The sequence below is a fragment of the Meriones unguiculatus genome, chromosome 9, assembly GCF_030254825.1.
Source record: "Meriones unguiculatus strain TT.TT164.6M chromosome 9, Bangor_MerUng_6.1, whole genome shotgun sequence".
In the NCBI taxonomy this organism is placed as follows: domain Eukaryota; kingdom Metazoa; phylum Chordata; class Mammalia; order Rodentia; family Muridae; genus Meriones; species Meriones unguiculatus.
Window position 1 is genome coordinate 8742217 of NC_083357.1, and position 15747 is coordinate 8757963.

The window sequence follows — 15747 nt, forward strand, 5'->3', positions numbered from 1 at the left end:
GGGGATGCATTGTCCTATGCTCCGTGACATTTCATTGTAACAGAGTCCTAAGACCAACTCAGGGAAAGGAGCCTTAACAGGACAACTCCAGACAGTATGAGACAAAGGGGTTCTGTTCTAGGCCCCTGAATCCCAGTTTTGCACAGTGGCTGTCTCTGTCTTCAGAATGTACCAGTCTGGCCCTCACAAACTGCCATCCCTACAAGGAATTGTGATGAAGGAGAGCGTCCGAGGTGCCTGCTGTAAGATTTCCTTGGGACCCCAAATCGTCTTTGTGTGTTTATGTTTGCCATGCACCTCATGGCTGCCTGGGAGAGTTAAACCGGATGTATGTGATGTGCTTGGTGCAGGACAGCGTGGGTTGGGGACCCAGGTCTGCCGTTTGTAAGTTGAGGGGACTTTCAACAGGTCACCTAGCCTCCGCTTTTCCAGCTGTTAGGGGTCTGCCCATAGGAAGCAGCTAGTTGGGGCGAGCCTCACTGCCCAAGCATCCCAGGGGATTCGGAGGTCTGGAGCCAGGCCGAGAAGAGGGCGCCGTCAGTGCTGCCGCTGGTGGGCTTTCCTCCCACCCTGCGTTCTGTGCCCATCGCTATGTCTGACGAGCTATCCCCCTGTTACCTTTCTCCCCAAAGGCGGCCAACTCTGCACTGGACACAACCTCTCTTTAATGAAGCACAGGATGTCTTGACATAAGGGACCAGTATGCTCAGGAAGGTACAGTTAATCTGAAGCTCCTCTCCCTCTTCAGATGTGGCTCCAGGCGAGGACTGATGCGCTAGCTCGAAGGCTCAGAGGATGTCAGGGACGATGTAGTCAGTGTGAACCCCATCAATCAGTCCTGCTCCATTGTTGTGGACAAACCAGCAAGACACTTGTGTCCCGTGTCTGGGGTCCTTGCTGTAGTCTCTTTGCAAGCCCCTGGAAGCAGACAAGATAGCTGGGGTTCCTCTTTAGACCTGGCAAAGCTGCATCTCCCAGGACACCCCCCTCACCCACATGACACCAGGCGGACAGGGACTCATAATAGGGGACAAAGCGAAGGCAAGAGCAGAAGCGCTGGACAGCAACCCACTCACCTGGTAACTGTCAGTCGCCGATTCTTCACCACCATCGTGGCATCTGGCTTGGCAGGGTCAGAGCCTGGGCGGAAGTCAAACACTTCAAAGTCCAGGGGGTGGAAGAACTGGCCTGCAAAGATGCATGGAAGGCCAGGGATGCTGATGAAGAGAGAAGGCTGGGAGCAAGAGCCTCACAGAGAGCTGGGATAGCACAAGTCTGGGGACCCACGGCCTGCCGCTTTTACAGGGTCCCTGGAGGCCTCTGACCTTTCTGTGAATTGGGTGTTTCTCCCCCTTGCTTTCGTTTTGTTTCACTCTGCATTTGATCACCATCTCTAAGAGGGACAAGGCCCTCACTAGACAGCCAGTCTCTGAAGCTCTATGTCTTAAATGATTAACTTGGCGATTGGCCTGTCACTGTACTCTGGCACCCATGAGCACACATTGGCTCAGAGCACTAACATGTCACAGGTCTGCCTGCCTGGTCAGACATACCCAGCAGGCCCTGCGTTCGGGCTGACATCCGGAAGCTATCCAGCACATAGAAACCCAGAAAGTCCTGGTGGACGGCACTGCCCCTCCACGTTCTGTGCAGGACAATCTCAAAGGTAGCCCCTTCATCCACAGACACCACCAGGTTCCTCTTCTTGTTGATGGTCACCATCACCCTGCAGGGCCAGGCAGAAGAGGATTTAGCTGCCTTCATCCTCTCAGACTCAGATATTACAACCTTCCCCAGTGGCCCTCACTCTGAGAGTCTGTGTGCTGTTTGTGCTCTCCCATATGTCTCTGTCCTGTATGGTTTTAAATGTACCAGACCCTGTGCCAAGTCCTCTATGTAAACTCAGTCACTCACTTTCACTCTGACCCCGTGAAAGGACCAAGGTTCAGAGGGATTAAGTAACTTCCTAACATCCCGTAGCTAGAAATCACTGGATATCTCAGTCTCGCGCCCAAGAATCCCACTCATTGCCTGAAACTTCCGTATGCTCTCAGAATACCTCTTTCTCGGGCCCGAGGAGTTGGTTGAATAAATGAATGAATAAAGGAAGGAACAGACATGACAGGTGCCAACAAAAGGAAGACCAGAGGACTCAGATTCAGTGCAGTAAGCAAGTAGCAGGGTTTCAGGGCAGGAGTGGCCTTTGTGCTAGCCCGGGGCCGGTTTGCTTGATTAAGATGGGAGTGGAATTCAAGGCTCCAGTCCCAAAGCTCATGCCCAGGATGGAGAAAACTAGCCAATGGGACAGGCCAAATCTGCATAGGCCCTTTGGGCATCAGTTGGTCACACTGCATGGAAAATGTGGCCTCTGAAGACCCAGGCAGCAGAGTTGGTAGAGCTTTGGGCCTTGACCCAGCGTGTCTCCTTCCTCCTGCCCAGGCCAGGCCTCGTTACCCATCCTTCTGCAGCACGGCCTGGTCCTTCCAGGAGAACACGGGCCCACCAGAGCTGGGGTTTAGTATGATGTTCTGAGGGGTCACTTCCAGCTGAAAGTCTGATGCAGGGTTTGAGATCCCCAGTCTCCCGAAGAATGTGCTCTCGTGCTGCCCAGGGCTGCCGGCCTTGCTTCCAATGAGCTGCCCATTCACGGAGAAGCCTGCGGTGGGGTAAGGATCCGTCCAGTCATGCCACCTTTCCTTCCCAGGAGGTCTTCACATGCCACAGGCTATGTCACGGTCAGGTCCTGCTCCCAAGACCACCTGTGACTCCTCCATGCCTCCCTCCCACCCCACACTGTACCTACTAGATAGCACACACTTAACTTTCTCTTCTGGGCTCTGGCCCCCTGAGGACAGAGGTGGGCATCCTCCTTCTCACACTGGGACAGGCTCACAGGAGGTCTGGAAAGGCATTTGCTGGAGCCTGAACTGCCCCATCCTCACTGACCCTAATGGAGTCTCATGCTCCAAAACTGACAGTCTAAGAAAGTGATCTCCCAACCAGTCATGATGGCGCACGCCTTTAACCCCAGCACACCGGGAGGCAGAGACAGATGGATCACTCTGAGGTCAAGCCCAGTCTGGTCTACAAAGCAAAGTCCAGGACAGCCAAGGCTGGAGAGAGAGAGAGAGAGAGAGAGAGAGAGAGAGAGAGAGAGAAAGTCCTGTCCTTACTGCATCCCCACCCCTAGTGCTCAGCAAACATGCAGTTGGCTGACTGGATGAGGAGAAGGATGAGGGAGTTGGGAAAGCCTTCCCTACCATAACCCTGCAAGAGAGGTGCTTTGGGGCTGTGTGCAGCCACATTCGTGAGGAGTAGCAAGACCTGTGTGATGTTCAGGCCCTGATATGAGACAGAAATGAGGGTTCCTTTTAACAAACAAATGCCCAAGGGAGCAAATGCCAAGAGAGCAAGACCTGAGCATTATACTAAGTGTGAGTGTAACAGCATAGTCCAGTGCTTTGTATTTGATTGTCAACTAACTTGCTCCCCAAGCTCTGCTTGCTGTCTTTTACGACCAGTCACCCCAACATGATGTCTGCAACCTTGCCTAAAAACTTATCCTTGTTTGACCAATAAAAAGCTGGCACATCTGGGCAGGGCAAATGAGGTAGGTATGGCTAAGGTTCTTGGGCTTTGTGGACAGGAGAGGATCTTGGGAAGGAGAGAGTAGAGGAAGAAGGAAGAAGCATGTGGCGATGGGTTAGCCTGGAAGAAGCACATGCCGGCATGGATGGGGAAGGGGCCCAGATGGGAGAATGAGCAAGTATTTATGGAATTACGGATGGGAGGTGGCCTGGGATGGGGCTCGGAGGTAAAGGTAGTTTAGAGGGTTAATATCTGCCCTGCCCCAGGTAAGATAAGGCTATTCTAAAATCTATCAGGTGACTGTGTCTTTTATTGATTGTGATAGCAGGTAAGATATACTACTGTAATAATTATTAGTCCAATATCCTTAATATTCAGCAACATATTGGTACCATTAAAATAACAGCAACATATGAGGCTTCTCTGGCTATAGGTCCTGTGTGTTGTCTGCGCCACACACTCATAACGTTAGTCAAGGAGGTGGAGTAGAGGAAGGCAAGAGGCGCCTGTCAAGTGGACAGTAAGCAAGGCGGTAAGCAGTGAAGGCCACCCCAATAGTTTCTGTTTAACTAGGGAAGGTACAGAAGCACGGGCTCTTGCCGCACCTGGCAGGGGGCACATTCCCTGCCATACCTGTGTCGGGGTCCTGCACCAGGCTCAGGATCACACCAGGCTCCTCATTGATGTTGAAGCACAGGCTATCCTCTTTTTGAGGCACATAGATGATGAAGTGGGGATCGGTGTCCACTAGGAACACAACATGTAGTCCATTGCATTGTGTGCTGGTCTGTTGGGGGCGATTAGGGGAATCCTTCAGACCTTCTCAAGACTTACCTCCTGTCACGCGGTTTGGTAACTTTGAGTCTATTAGACTGCGGGCTGTAGGAGGAGGCTGTGTGGCTGACAGCACGAATGCTGGAGGCGAGAAGAATGGTTCTAAGAAAAGGGGCGGCCCAGAACTGTGCGCACACGGCTGTGCAAGCAGCTGGCCTGAGGCTACAGATGGCGGAGGCGGGGGGGGGGGGGGGGGGGGGGGGGGGGGAGGCCACTAAAGCGTCCCACCCTCCCTGCCTCTCAGGGGATGGGTACAAAAGTTTGGTCCTAGGAGATGACTTAGGTCAGTGATAACCAGGGTTTCGGTCAGAGCTAAGTGCTCAGCTGGCGGGCCAACAGGATAAGTGGTAGAGGGGAGTCCCCAAGATGGCTGCTACTCACTTCTTCTGGGTCCCACCATCTCTGCAGAAGACAAGGAAAACAGTGTTACTCTGACACGCAACCCCACCTCCGCGTCATGCAGCTCCCTCCACAAGTGTGCCTCAAGCCGAGAGAGGAACTGCTCTAGGCTCAGCTCTGCTAAGGTTGAGGCGCCTTCCGAGTGTCCCCCTCCCCCCCCCCCCCCCCCCCCCCCCGCTTCCTCAGACACACGCTGGGCAGAGGGACTTTATGGAGACCCTGAGGGAGGGCTGGGAAAGGGCCTAGCTGGCAAAGGCTCATGAAGCATGAAGGGTGCATCCCTGAGCTTGTCCTGAAGGCAGAAGGGCTTCTTTGGCAGAAGCCCAGGAGGGAGCCAGGGGCAGGGAAGTGTCACGGAAGTGTCACCTTCCAGCCGCTGGAAACCGGAAAGCTCACCTAAGGGCTGAGCATCTGAAAGAAAGGGAAATGCAAAGAGTTAGCTCCAGGAGGATCTTTGCAACATGACCTTGCTGACGCAGATGTTCTAGCCTGTACCCTCTGGGGACTTGTCAATGATAGGCTCCAGCCCGTCCTGGTCTGTCAGGCCTCTGATGGTCATGGAGGTCAGCGGTGTTACGAACTGATAGTCCAGTGACAGCTTCAGGATCTGGGATGACAGGTTGGCTCTCTCCTCCCCTCCCGTCTTCATCCTTTGTGCGAGACACAAGCTTGACTCTAAGACCTCTAGATGCCTGGTGGGCATGCATTCCCTCCCTCAGCTTCCTGCTGTTTGTTCACTCTCTCACTCATTCATCAAACAGTCGGAACACTGACAGCACCCTCCCCGCACAATGGCTGTGGCCTCGGGGACCTCTCAAATGGCAGGGCTGAGGTGTGTGCCTGAGAGATACTCAGGGCACTTACCTGCTATGAGATCATGGAAACCTGCCTGTCTGAGCTTTGCCCTCCCATTAAGTAGAGGTGATGAAGAAACTGCCCACAGATGGTGAAGAATAAATGAATATGTTTAAACACAGCGGCCCCTTAGCAAGTGGTGGCCTTCTCTGAGGGAGCTCAGTGAGGCAAATGGGCTTTCAGAATCCCCACCCACATGGAAGACCCACACTGCAGGCTCTGAGCAAAGTGGGGAGCCAGGGGGAGTACACTTGCTTCCTTCTCCACCCGCAGGCTCAGAACCACCCTTCTCTGTCTAAGAGGAACACGGACTCCAGCATGAAGTGCAGCTGTGGGGACCTACCGCTTAGCCAGCAGCTCCTGGATTGTGAGGTAGGCCCAGAGCCGCTCCACATGATTCTCTAGCATGTGGCCGCGCTCTCGGAGCAGTTTCTCCATCTCTTCCTCATCCACTAGGCAGGTTGCCTTGAATTCTTGCCTCTCCTGAGAATTAAAAGGGGAGCAATGCCATAAGCCATGATAGGACAAGCTCTGGATGGTGCCTGAGGCTGTGGCAAGCACCCTCATCTACTCTCTGCATCTTCATTCGCAGTATCATCACTGCTCTGGAGTCTGCTGTCTTCCTTCCTTCCTTCCTTCCTTCCTTCCTTCCTTCCTTCCTTTCTTTCTTTCTTTCCTTCGACAGATGCTGGCTAACCACCTCTTGTGAACCAGGCTTGGTCTAGGCCTAAGATTCAGTGGGACAGGAGTCCCAGCTTTGTCCTCATGGAGTTGCTCTTTCTGCCAGAGGCCACCAAACACCTGCCGTTTCTGCTGTTTCTCCCGAGGGTCGCAGGGTTCCGGCTGAGCCGCCCTGGTCAGCTTGCCGAAGCATAGGCAGGTGGCGGAGTTCCCAGCTACGGCACGGTCTTTCCCAGCGTGTTCCCTGTGCCACGGCCTGCGTCTGGCTTCTGTACGGATTATCCCATTTGTTACCCCCAACACATACACGCGCTCTCAAGGGCAGTGCCATCAACTCGGTGTAGGGAAAGGACCACCCAGAGAGCTTGACAGAGCAGGCTAGGTTCTAGCTAGCCCTGTCCCCTCCAGCCTGAGCCCTAGCCGTCAACCTCACTGTGACCTGGAGGCTGAGCCAGGTCTCCGATCCCTGGAACCTTCCACACATGTACATGTAGCTGCTCTCACTACACCATGATGCTGGGCCTGGCACCCGGGTGTCTAGGAGCCAGACCTTGTGGGAAGCAGAGGCAGGCCTCCATTCTCCCATGCCTGGGCTTGTGGTGGGGGAGCTGATGTAGGAGCACTGAGTGATCCTTATAGGCCAAGAGATTACACTAATTAATGCCACGTTGGTTCCATTCCAGCCTGTCCAGTCCTCAGGCCTGGACATATTTGTCCTCCCTGGGGAGTAGGACACTAATGTGGGGAACAAGAGGCTCTTGGGATGGTCAGGGTGGAGGACAGACCCTGTCTGGAGTGTCTAGGCACTGGCTAGCTTCTACACTCACTCTCCCCCCCCATAGCCCACCATTTACCCCGTGAGCCCGAACATCAGCCTTAAAGGTGCTCAGTTTGTGGTCAGCAATGCGCCCAGCCACCACGATCTCCGAGCCGTCGTAGTACTGTTTATGTCGGTGCTGAGTTAGAGCCAAGACCGCATCCTGGGGGTACTGAAGCTCCACGTCTGTCAGCAGGGGGTTGGCTACTTGATTGTAGAAACCCTGCCGGGGTAGGGAGGGAGTGTCATCTCAGACAGAGGCCCCAGGAACCTGAGCGGGAGTCTGCTAACAAAGCGGAATGTTGGTATCCCACTTTAGAGGAGTCTAGGCTCAAAGAGGTTAAGTAACTGCTTAGGGCCATGGAGTTGATTTCAGCTCTGGATATCTGTCTTCTCTAGGCTGACAGGCAAATGGCCACCAAAGCCCCATGGCGTGCTGCTGATGCTGTGTGGGAGGGATTGGGGACACCTGTAGCTGTTGGGTGGCATCATGGTCCTCATAAATTCTCTGGGCCCATCCGTTGTTCTCCATGGACATGACCTCCAGGAAGTTGAAGTCCAGGTCGTGGCCAAAGCCGAGGTTGTAGAGTGGGAAGCGGCCCCGGATAGCGTTCCGCACATTCCTGAGGATCTGGGAACGGTCTGTCTCTCCTGCAGCCACACATCCAGGCAGTGTTGGGAGGGCCCTAGAAGCCTTTGGAAAACACTTCCCAGGAGCCAAGGTTCCCATCCCAGATCAACTCCAGGCCCCCTTAACAACTGGGGCTACCGCAGGGCAACGGCCAGAAGCAGCTGACTGGAGGCCCTGCCCAGCCATGTGGACCATCACAGGCAGATCTGATTGTCCTCCACACTGTCTCAGGGCTCCTTGCCATGGCCTGTGAGGCCCCGCCAGCCCTCTCCCTCTCACGTGGCCTCGTTCTGCACAAAACCCCTTGACTGGGCAGGCTTGCCAGGATCCCTTCCTGCTCCCTTTGCTTCCTTCCAGCTCAGGGTTTACTTCTTCCAAGAGGCCTTCCCAGGCCTCACTGGGCCAGGTGCCCCTTGTCAGAGGTTCCACAGCGCAGTGGCACCCTGCTCTCCTAGCGTCTGTGCTAGAGATACTTTACACCAGGTCAGCTTGTGGGCAGAGAAACGTGTCATTCTCTTGGTATCTCTTTTCAGCCCCTTGTCCTGGGCTTGGCACGAAGTAGGTACTGAGTGGCTTATGAAACTTAACCCACAAATCTCACCCATCCTTCAGGCCCCTAAGCATCCTAGCTTCATACAGGAGCAGTTGCTGTTACCCGCTCACAGGACAGAGGCATACCTTGGAGCTCCCACCGACTTTTCCCACAGACTTTGTGGTCTGAACAGTTTTCAGACCAGCACTCGACTTTCTGCCCCAGTGGCCTCTCCAACAGATGAATTTCCGGTACCAGCTTGGTCATGTCTAGGAGTGAGGAAATCACCACCTCCCAGGGAAGCCCCTGAGGCGCTCACCCTCAGTGGGCTCTCCGTCTGTCAACATGATGAGAATTGAGGCCGGGCTGCTGAGTTCTGCGTGGCTTCCTTGAGCTTTGTTTAAGATCTCAATTCCTCGGAGCAAGCCTCCATTCAGGTTTGTGGCTATCAAGGAGAAAAATTAACATAATATAAGATAAGATAAAAATAAGATAATTATATTATAAAGGACCAGTGTTCATTCATGTCCCAAGGAAACGGAAGTGATGCCGGGGTGTTCTGAGGCCCTTTCCCTTACCTCCAGCGAGTGAAAATCGTCGCACAAAGTCTTGAGCTGCTTGCAGATTGGCCTTAGACGCCGGTACTAATGAGCCCTTCCATGATTGCACTTGAGACCCAAAGAGGACCAAGTCAAAGTTGTCCACAGGCCTCATGTCCCCCAGGATCTTCAGGAGCGCTTCCTTGGTCTGCAAGGCCAGGGAGTCAGAGGAGGCACATCCCTGCTGGATGGCTGAAGGAGAGCTCTTTCCTGGAACCCAGGTAGCCACTGTGGAATCCACAGTGGACAAGCAGAGAGGAGAGTCAGACAACCCCCGAGAAAGCAGCATCCTGCTGGGACTTGGAGTGTATGAGGGGCACAGAGAAGGCAAAAAGTGACTAGTAGTTTGGGTGTATCGAGGATAATTAAAGAGATGTGCCCCCCCCCATCTCCTACCAGAGCTGTTTCTCTAGAACCTGACTTGTGCAGCCATGGCTTCACTGGCCATTGGGTAGAGCACTGACAGCTCTAAGGTGCCAGCCCATAGATCATTTATCATTCCCAGCATTTTCAGGGCACAGGCTTTGTCTACTGGGCATTTCTCCATGGGAAACTCCATGACCCATGGATACCATTATCCTCTGCTTCAAAACTGAGGAGAAAAGCTGTGCTCGCCTGCAGTGGCACAGTGAGAAAACTGGCTGATTGGAGAGTAGGGGTTTCCAGCTGCATCCCCTTGTGCCTGCCCTTCTGCACAAGCCCCAAGACGCTGTAGAGCCAAACCTTCATGTGGTGAGGGCAAGCCAGGAAAGCTCCTCCTGGGTGAGCTGTTCAAGGCTGCCATTTACCTGCCTCACTTTCTGGCCTTCCATGGAGCCACTGATGTCAATCACAAAAACCAGGTTCTTGCTCATGTTGGTCAGGTTTTTGGGGGCGAAGAAATGTGTAAAGTAATTGTTGGCCACCTGGAACAGAAGTGAGCTGGAGAAACCTCTCTCTAGTGCCTTTCCCTGCCCTCTAAGGCTTGTGCCGGGCGCCTTAGGCTTACCAGGAGGTCACAGAGCTTGTCTCGATTGACGTCGTAGGTCACCTTGAAGACTCCGTTCAGCAAGGACGTAGAGCATGTGGGGCAGGACTGTTGCTGCCTCACAGTGGGGCGGAAGAGCACGTGACCCTGAAAGCAAAGGTGTGAGGCACCAGGGGTCTGCAGAGCTGCAAGTAGGATGTTTGCAAAACAACGTAAGGTCTGTGTGTACATGTTTGCCTGGTGTATGTGTGTGCATGTACACACCCGGATGTTTACCTAGGCATAGGAATGAGCCCACTGGGCCACTCATCTAGGTTTTGAGCATGTCAACTTGTCTGTGGTAAGCGAAAAGTCCTGATCCTTTGCGTTTATGTTTCTGAATTGTTGGTATTTCTGTGATAGCCACCGGCATTTAGGGTGTAACACAGGAGAGAAAAGTAGCAGTATGACAGTGTAAAAGATACCAGTCATCTCAAACTGGAGTTAAGGTTCTGAGCCGTTATGATAGTGATGCCATTAATGCCATGATCCTAGCATTCAAGTGGCTGATCTCCAGTTCAAGGTCAGTCTGGGCTACATCGTGACCCGGTGGATACTGTCTTTAAAAACAAAAAGTAGGACTATGATCCTGTGCATGACAAAAAAAATAAAAATAAAAATCCTCACCTCACTCAATTGGTTGGCAAAAAGCAGAGAGCAGACGGGAGGGTTGGTGTCACCATTCATAGAAGCTAGAGGCGATTCACCGCTTTCTCTACTTCTGTACTTTCCACATTTTCTTTAAAGGATTTTTAAGGTTAACTAGCTTGTTATAATAAGTTCATCTTTTAAAATAGAAAGACTTGACAATGACCATTAGACATGGGACTCATCCCTGACCCTCTCAAAAACAAGCACACACTTGGAGGTGTCTGGCTTTTGAATGGTTTTCTGTGTTTAGGGAGTGGTTAATTGGACAAGACGCTTGCTGAAAAGCTTGAATGCTGATTTTGAACCCACTGATAAGTGGAAGAAGAGAACTGACTCAGCAGAGCTGTTCTTGTACCTTCAAACACATATTGTGGCGTGTTTGCAGGCAAAAAGGTAATTATTAATAAGAATGTTAGATAATGAAAATAAAAGGCATCCTGATGAATTGTAAAAGACACTCTTTTCAGCGACTTATGGAGTCACTGTGCAAAGGATGTGAGGCCTTAGTTAAGGCCAGTTGGGAGGCAGGGTGTTTGCTAGGCCGTCTGCCCATGTGCTACATTCCTTCAGGACCTATAATGGGTCAAGAAGGGGGCTTCTGGGGATCATGGGTGGCAAGTGAAAAGTCCTTGAAGAGGTCACAGATCTCCCCAAATTTGTGTTTCCAAGAAAACTAAAGCTAAGGGTTCTAGCCACACAACACCTGACGTTCGTTTATGAGTCTGAATACTCTTCCAAGGGTAGAATGTAGGCAAAGAGGTAACTGGTACAAGTTGTCAAGACACATCCAGTGTGGCGAGACTAGTTCTTTCCTACCTCAGCGCCAGGCTTCGCCAAAGCGCTCTCAGAAACAGGAGTCTAGAACACGTCTGAGATTCCAGCTGGATACGTCTGCCTGTTATAGTTCAGTGTGGATTGGCTCGCTGAAAGACTCATATAGTGAAGTCTTGGTCCCTGATGCAAGCAGTGCTCTGAGGAAGGGCTTTGGGGAAGTGACTGGATCATGATCCATGGACTAGTCCAGAACATGAACTGACCACCCAGAGTGGTGGGACACATGTGTAATCCCAGTATATGGTAGGGTGAGCCAGGAGGATTGTATGTTTAAGGACAGCCTAGGCTGCGTGATCAGATCCTGCATCACTAAAACAGAACAAAACTAAAAAATTAGACTCTTGGTCTGTGGTAGAACCGAGAAAAGTGAGGCTAGGTTGGAACTTGGTCATTGGGGTGTACCTTTGAAAGCTATCTTCCCATGGCCTTTTGGGTCTCTCTCTCTCCATAAGGTGAGCAGTCTCTGTTCCTACACACACTCCTGCCATGATGTTCCCTCACCATGTCCCAGAAACAGTGGCACAAGCTGCCCATGAATTGAGACCTCAGAAGCCATGAGCCAAAATGACTCCCTCTTCCTTGAAACTGTTCCTCTGAGGTTTCTGCCCCAGTTGGTGGAAAGTCTGGCTAAGAACTCATTATGGCAGCCTAGCGACTGTGTCCCGTCCTGTGCCCAGCCTGGAAGTTTCATGAGGGTGGGATGAGCTGAGAAGTCTCTGAGGGTCCAGCCCCCTGCCACTACACATACCTTTTTCCCTGAGAAAGACTTCTTGATGGTTTGAGCAGCCAGTTCCTTGCTGAGGAAGGAGGCCTGAGCATCCAGCTTGCTGATCCCCTGGGGCTCAAAGATGTCCACATCGATCTGCACCATGGAAGCCAGTTTTGTACTAAAGACCAATTGGGCTAGCACCAGTTTCAGCCAAGAGTCCTGTGGACCTGCCTTCCTACCGTGTGCAATCCCCACCAAACCCTTAGAGAAACACCAACTGAAAGATGTGTGTGCCTGAACTTTCCAACTTGGCCCCTCAAGCTGCTTTACACATAACTGGGTCTTCAGTGTTTTGTTTGTTCTCTTTTTGTTTTTGTTTTGTAAATGGTGGCAGTCCTGGGAAATGCAGGAATGCATTTAGCAGAGACGTAAACTGGGGGTTCATGGATGAGGAGAAATCTGGGAAATTCAGGGAGCTTCCTGCCCAGGAAGAACCCACAGAAACCCACCCTGATGAGTCAATCTCATCTCTTATGTTTTCAGGCCTGGGGTAATACATGGAGAGGGCTGAACCAGTGCTGGAATTTGGAGGGGGAGGTTTAGAGAGACAGACAGAGACAAAGACACACACAGAGAAAGACAGAGACACACAGAGAGAAAGAAAAACAGAGAGACAAGCAGACAGAGATGGAGAGAGAGGGAGAGAGACAGAGACAGAGAAAGCAACAGAGAGAGACACACAGAAAGGCAGAGACACAGAGAGAGAAAGAGAGAGAGAGGAGGGGAGAGGAGTCCTGCCCAGGGACCTGAAAACTACCTCAAAATGATGCACCAGCTGCTTGGGCTTGACTTTGATGACAATGTCATACTGCATGAGTCTCCGCTTTAACACCTCCTCATAGGTGAGCTGAAATGTGGCCTTGCTCCGGGCTCCAATGTTGATGTGGATGGTGAACTGCTCCATATTTCTGCCTGAGGCTCTGGACATGTGATGACAGTGTGCAGACAAAGGGTGACATGTGCATCTTTGACACCTACGGCATGTTCCCCAGAACCAGCTTCTCTTATTTTCATGCTGTCCCCAAGATTATCTCAACTGGCTAGTCAAGGCCAAAGCTCAAGGATGATGCCTCCTTCTCCACAAGACAGATAACGACCAAGTGTGCCCCAGCCTTGCCACAGATGCCAGCTTAGCTGGGTTTATTCAGGCTTCCATCCTCCTGGAGATGCCCCTGGCTCCATGCCGGCTGGGCAGAAGGGACAGCCCTGGAGGCCTGGCTGCCAAAGCCTGGCACTTACCTGACAAGGCCAGCATTCTCCCCTGAGATGGCCGCTTTCCGATACTGCTTCCATGCACTCACTTTGTCCTTTATGTCCCCAACATACGCGCTCCCATCTGCTGTGCTGCACGAAAGGGAAGAGTCCTCCGTGGTGGTGGCCCTCCCTCACCTAGGTGGCCTTGCCTAGCTTGTCCTTTGCATTCAGTGTGCCAAGCCAAAGACCCTGTCCACATAACTCCTTGCAAAGGGGATCTCTACTGTCTGCTGCTTTTATTGTCCGCTGCTCAGAGGGCCCATGGGAAGTCCTTGGTGCCAGAGGCGACAGGACATGCTGGCTCTGCTCTAAGTCAAAAGTTTTGCAAACAAGCAGCCAGAGGCCCGACTTTTCTGTGTAAGGGGGGAGCTGAGGACTCTGATGGACCTCTTTCCTCCTGTCCCTGGAAGCTGGGGCTGTCCAGGACCAGAACTGAGGTCCAGCCACTCTGGACTCAGGCTGAATGAGGGAACAGACAGAACGGAGTACAGCGTAGGAGTGAGGCAGAGCATGCACACACATGGCGAAGTCACTGATGAAGGCTGTCTTGGGGATTTCCACATCAAAAGCCACCTCCCTGGCTTCGTCAGCATTGTTGACCACTTGGCTGGTGATGACGTAGTGGGCGAAGCGAGAGGTGACTTTACAATTGACTTTCAAGCTCCTGATGGACACACCATCAACTGTCTGGAGTTAAAAAGAAAAAGAAAAGAAAGAACAAAATTGGGAGATGCTTCCCACTGCAGAGCAAGGTGCCCAGATTCCAGAAGAGTATGCCAGACCTCCCAAGAAGACTCCTGTCTTCACCGGAGACGTGAGGTGAGGTGGGACAATGTCACATTTCAGGTGATGGGAGCCCCCTGCCTATGGCGCCGACGGAAGTATACAGGGGTGGGAGAAAGCCGACCTGCATTAAGGACCCCATCTCAGAACCCTTTATCAAGACTTTCACTCACTGTGTCCACGGCCTGTCGCTTCTGCAAAACAAGGTCAAGACTGAGTATGAGCGGTGACTCTCTAAAGGGTGGGAATGGGGTCTGTGTTTGCGACTCCTCCGCCACCCCCCTGCTGCTTGGAGGCTACTTCTTCAGGCAGAAATAATGGGGTGGGCGGGGGTGGCCCAGGTCCCTGATGTAGGATCTCCTGCAGCTCCAGGGACCCCCTGCCCCCGTGCAGGCACAGCATCTATCTTTGCTGAAAGGCTTAGTCACATACCTCGTTGCCCCTGGGTCTGCCTGTGGCCAAGCCCAAAGCAGGCACGGCCCGCAGAGTGAGGAGGGACACCAGGCACAGGCACAGCAGCACCCGAAGCCCTACGGCGCCGTCCATGGTCTCCGGCTCTTGCTTCCCCTGTCCCTTTGGTGGATTTCGTGCTGCACAAACAGATTAAACATTAGACAAGGCGGAGGCAAACAGCAGGATTTAGGGAATCAAAACTTGGCAGTGAGCTGGGTTTGTGGCTCATTGGTAGATAGCTTGTTTAGCACGCTCAAAGCTCTGGATTTAATTCCCAGCACAAATGTGTGTAGATGTATATATACATATGACAAAGAAAAATAAATGTGCTAAGTGAAGTTGGTGAAAACGAATTTCAGGGTCAGGGAGATGGCTCAGCAGGTAGAGGAACTTACCACCAAGCAAGTCTGATGACCTGAGTTTGAACCCTAGAACCCACATGGATGGAGGAAAGAGCTAAGTCCCTGAAGCTGTCCTCTGACCTGCACGTGTGTGTTGCTCGCGCACACGTACACGCGCACGCGCACACGCACACACACACACCTTAAGTTCTACCACTAGGGAGGAGGGGTCTAGGGAAACCAGCCTGTGCTATATAAGATCTTGAAATAAACACGGACGGGGGGAGGTGCTGAGAGATGGGTCCGCAGCGCAGAGTGTTTGCTGCCTTTCCAGCACCTGGCTGGATGATTTTCAGTCCCCTATACATACACTGGGGGTCACCAGCCTCTTCCAGTTTCTGTGGGTACTGGGCACATGGCATAGGTTCACACATACACATTAGGAAAACAAATAACTTTTAAAATATGGCACAAAGTCAGGTGTGGTGGGGCACACCTGCAACACCAGCACTCAGGGAGGCAGAGGCAGGCAGATCTCTGTGAGTTCGAGGCCAGCCTGGACAAAGTGAGCCCAGGACAGCCAAGGCTACACAGAGAAACCCTGTCTTGAAAAAACAAAAAATTTAAAAACTTATTTTAAAAAAATGGCACTGAATGCTTTCTTCTTGTGGGGCAGGCCACTCATGGTTGTGAGAAGTCCCTGCCAGAGTCCAGATTGCT

The 15747-nt window shown here is 52.3% G+C and overlaps 1 protein-coding gene across 2 annotated transcripts; it reads right to left on the reverse strand.

Moving 5' to 3' along the window:
- Positions 1–648: 648 nt before the first annotated feature.
- Itih1 (inter-alpha-trypsin inhibitor heavy chain 1) lies at positions 649–14822 on the reverse strand. 2 transcript variants are annotated; one of them, XM_021635213.2, is made up of 22 exons: positions 14666–14822; positions 14407–14427; positions 13971–14137; positions 13436–13540; positions 12954–13116; positions 12176–12289; positions 9925–10050; positions 9725–9841; positions 8916–9084; positions 8657–8782; positions 7644–7825; positions 7212–7397; positions 6020–6159; positions 5317–5471; positions 5218–5232; positions 4804–4824; positions 4423–4503; positions 4222–4335; positions 2455–2656; positions 1554–1726; positions 1077–1188; positions 649–918 (listed from the first exon to the last, which is right to left on the reverse strand). In XM_021635213.2, exons 1-22 carry the CDS (start codon positions 14777–14779, stop codon positions 789–791), a joined length of 2733 nt encoding a protein of 910 aa, XP_021490888.1. In that variant the 5' UTR covers positions 14780–14822; the 3' UTR covers positions 649–788. The 2 variants fall into 2 exon arrangements, with proteins under 2 accessions (XP_021490888.1, XP_021490887.1); XM_021635212.2 differs by having other exon boundaries at positions 5188–5232.
- Positions 14823–15747: the final 925 nt, after the last annotated feature.